The 2,204-nt window shown below is 40.6% G+C and overlaps 1 protein-coding gene across 2 annotated transcripts in view; it reads left to right on the top strand.

Moving 5' to 3' along the window:
- Positions 1 to 2,204, top strand: part of FGD4 (FYVE, RhoGEF and PH domain containing 4) — a 123,315-nt gene that overhangs the window by 56,142 nt on the left and 64,969 nt on the right. For both annotated transcript variants that reach the window (XM_019515462.1, XM_019515461.1), the window contains exon 3: positions 260 to 443. In XM_019515462.1, coding sequence (XP_019371007.1) covers positions 260 to 443 — 184 coding nt within the window. The remainder of the gene's footprint in view (positions 1 to 259; positions 444 to 2,204) is intronic.

Below are 2,204 nucleotides of genomic sequence, written 5' to 3'. Positions count from 1 at the left end.
AGAATTCTCATGTTTTGTTTTATTGTGCACTGCTTCATTTTATTTTTACTATTATATCGTCATATCCTGTGTTCTGTTTTAATTTGGTTTAAACTGGTAGAACAGATAATCTGACTGTGTAAATTAGTAAAAAATTATAAATTATATGTATGTTGTTACATACAATTTTATTGTTCATTTTATTATATTATTTTGGTGAAAGCTATAAATAAACTACTACTACAACTACTGCTACTACTATATTTTTCATATCCTACAGTGCCTCCAAAGCCAAAACATCTACAGAATTTGTCTTCATCCATTACATACCAAATTCCCAGGCATAAAGCTTTACCGAGATCAAATCCAAGAATGGAGGAAGTTACATCTACCTCTGCTTCTTGTGTCTCAAAAGAAAAATCCAGCAAGGTGTCCGATCTCATCAGTCATTTTGAAGGAGGCAGGTATGTAATGTACTGCCTTGGTAAAGGAGTGGGGAAGGGACAATGTTTCAGTTGTTTTAAAAATCATACTGTTTGCATATGAATGAACTATAGTATGTTGCGTAAGTGAATGGGAGCATATGCAGTAGACAGATGCAGCCACAGGGTGTTCTTACTAAAGTCAACAGATGTCTTGAAACTGGTTTAAATGGGAGCACGGTAGTGTCCATAATCAAATGTATGTAAATGACTCTTCAGGTTTTGTTGCTTCTCAGTGTAACTTGTATTTTGTACAAGTCACTCCTGGGAAGCAACAAAATATCTACATAGGTAGACATACTACTGGTAGACATACTACTGACGTCTACTTGTAGTATTTTATGATAAGAAAAAAAATCTTTCAATTAAAATATGCTCTATATTATAACGTCTATATTTTGTCACTCTTGTGTTGTAGGGCAGTATTTTTCCTACTGCTTACAATAGGCTTTCAGGTAGTACCTGCGTGTGTGTATAATGCAAATTATTTATGAAGTGTTAGTCTCTCTAGTAAAACCTGAAGTAAAATAAAGAATTTTCTTGAAATAATATTGAATAATGTTCATAGCTGGGAATAAGCAATATAAAATCTCCAGGTAACTTATAATTCCTTATTTTTTTAAATAAACCTATACAGGCCCTGCCCTACTTTGCCAATGGGATGTCTAAATCTGTGTGGCCTCTTGTCAGGACAAAAAGGCATCTTGCCTCTGACGGCTTCTCTTTTTCTGTCCAGGGTTAGAATTATGCTTTGACTCTTGGGGCGGGGTCTGCAAAAAAAAATTGGGAGGCCCATCATGATGACCTAATAAAATCGGAGACTCCCCCCCATCTTATGATTTTCAAATCTTACAGGGGACGATCATCTCTTATGGGGGAGGACTCAGCCTCCTCCAGGCTCACCCATAATTCGAGCCCTGATCCTGTTCTGTGGAGGCATATGGCTCTTCGATTTTCTGAGTGGCCTCTTGGCATTCTTCCAGAGCCCAGAGCAGAGAGCCTCCTAAAGGCAGGCAGTGAGAAATACTTGGCTTGGAGAGAAGTGAACTTCTGCCCTTTGGGCTGTATGTTATGCATCCCCACTGTCGTGGGATCCAAATTACCCAGAGGGGAGGCAATTATCTGAACAGAGGAGAGGATAAAAAGGACCCGCTAATTTTTTCCTGATAGTCTAATGGTCAGGACACTTTCCTGGGAACTAGGAGAGGCCATAACCCAGAATGTGCCCTGTCTGAGGCAGGGCTGAGGGCATCCTCAATCATTCCTGCTACCACTGGGCTGCTGTGCAGAAAAGAATTCAAGAACAAAGCAGCCAGGAGAACATGAAAGCTGGAGCCTTGCCCTGGAAGGCTCATGCTGCCCTAGGAGGAAGGGAGCCCTGTGCTGTCTATACATTGCACTAAATAGTCTTAAACAGCTTTGGGAGCAGAACCCAGGGCTTCCAGTGCCAACCTCCACTGCACCTGGTTTTCCTTCTATTCCCTCGATTCTTGAATGATGTAAAATAAGAGGAGTAAGATTTAAACTAATATAAACTCAAACTAGCCAATTGCCCGTCACGCATGATGGAGCATTTCAGGGAGAACTTACTTCCCTCCTCTCTCGCCTTCCCCCCCCACTATGTTTGCAATGCAAGACTACGGCCTTATTTGTTTTTCATGGAACAGGAATATAAATGACGGTGTCACCTCCAATCCTCAACAGACCTGAGTCCTGAATGCCAAATCTGTCCCTTGGCTTTAG

This window comes from Gavialis gangeticus, unplaced genomic scaffold (genome assembly GCF_001723915.1).
Source record: "Gavialis gangeticus isolate Ggan-Ray unplaced genomic scaffold, GavGan_comp1, whole genome shotgun sequence".
Classification (NCBI taxonomy): domain Eukaryota; kingdom Metazoa; phylum Chordata; order Crocodylia; family Gavialidae; genus Gavialis; species Gavialis gangeticus.
Note: the sequence above shows the minus strand (reverse complement) of the source record. Positions and strands in the feature narration are given on the sequence as shown.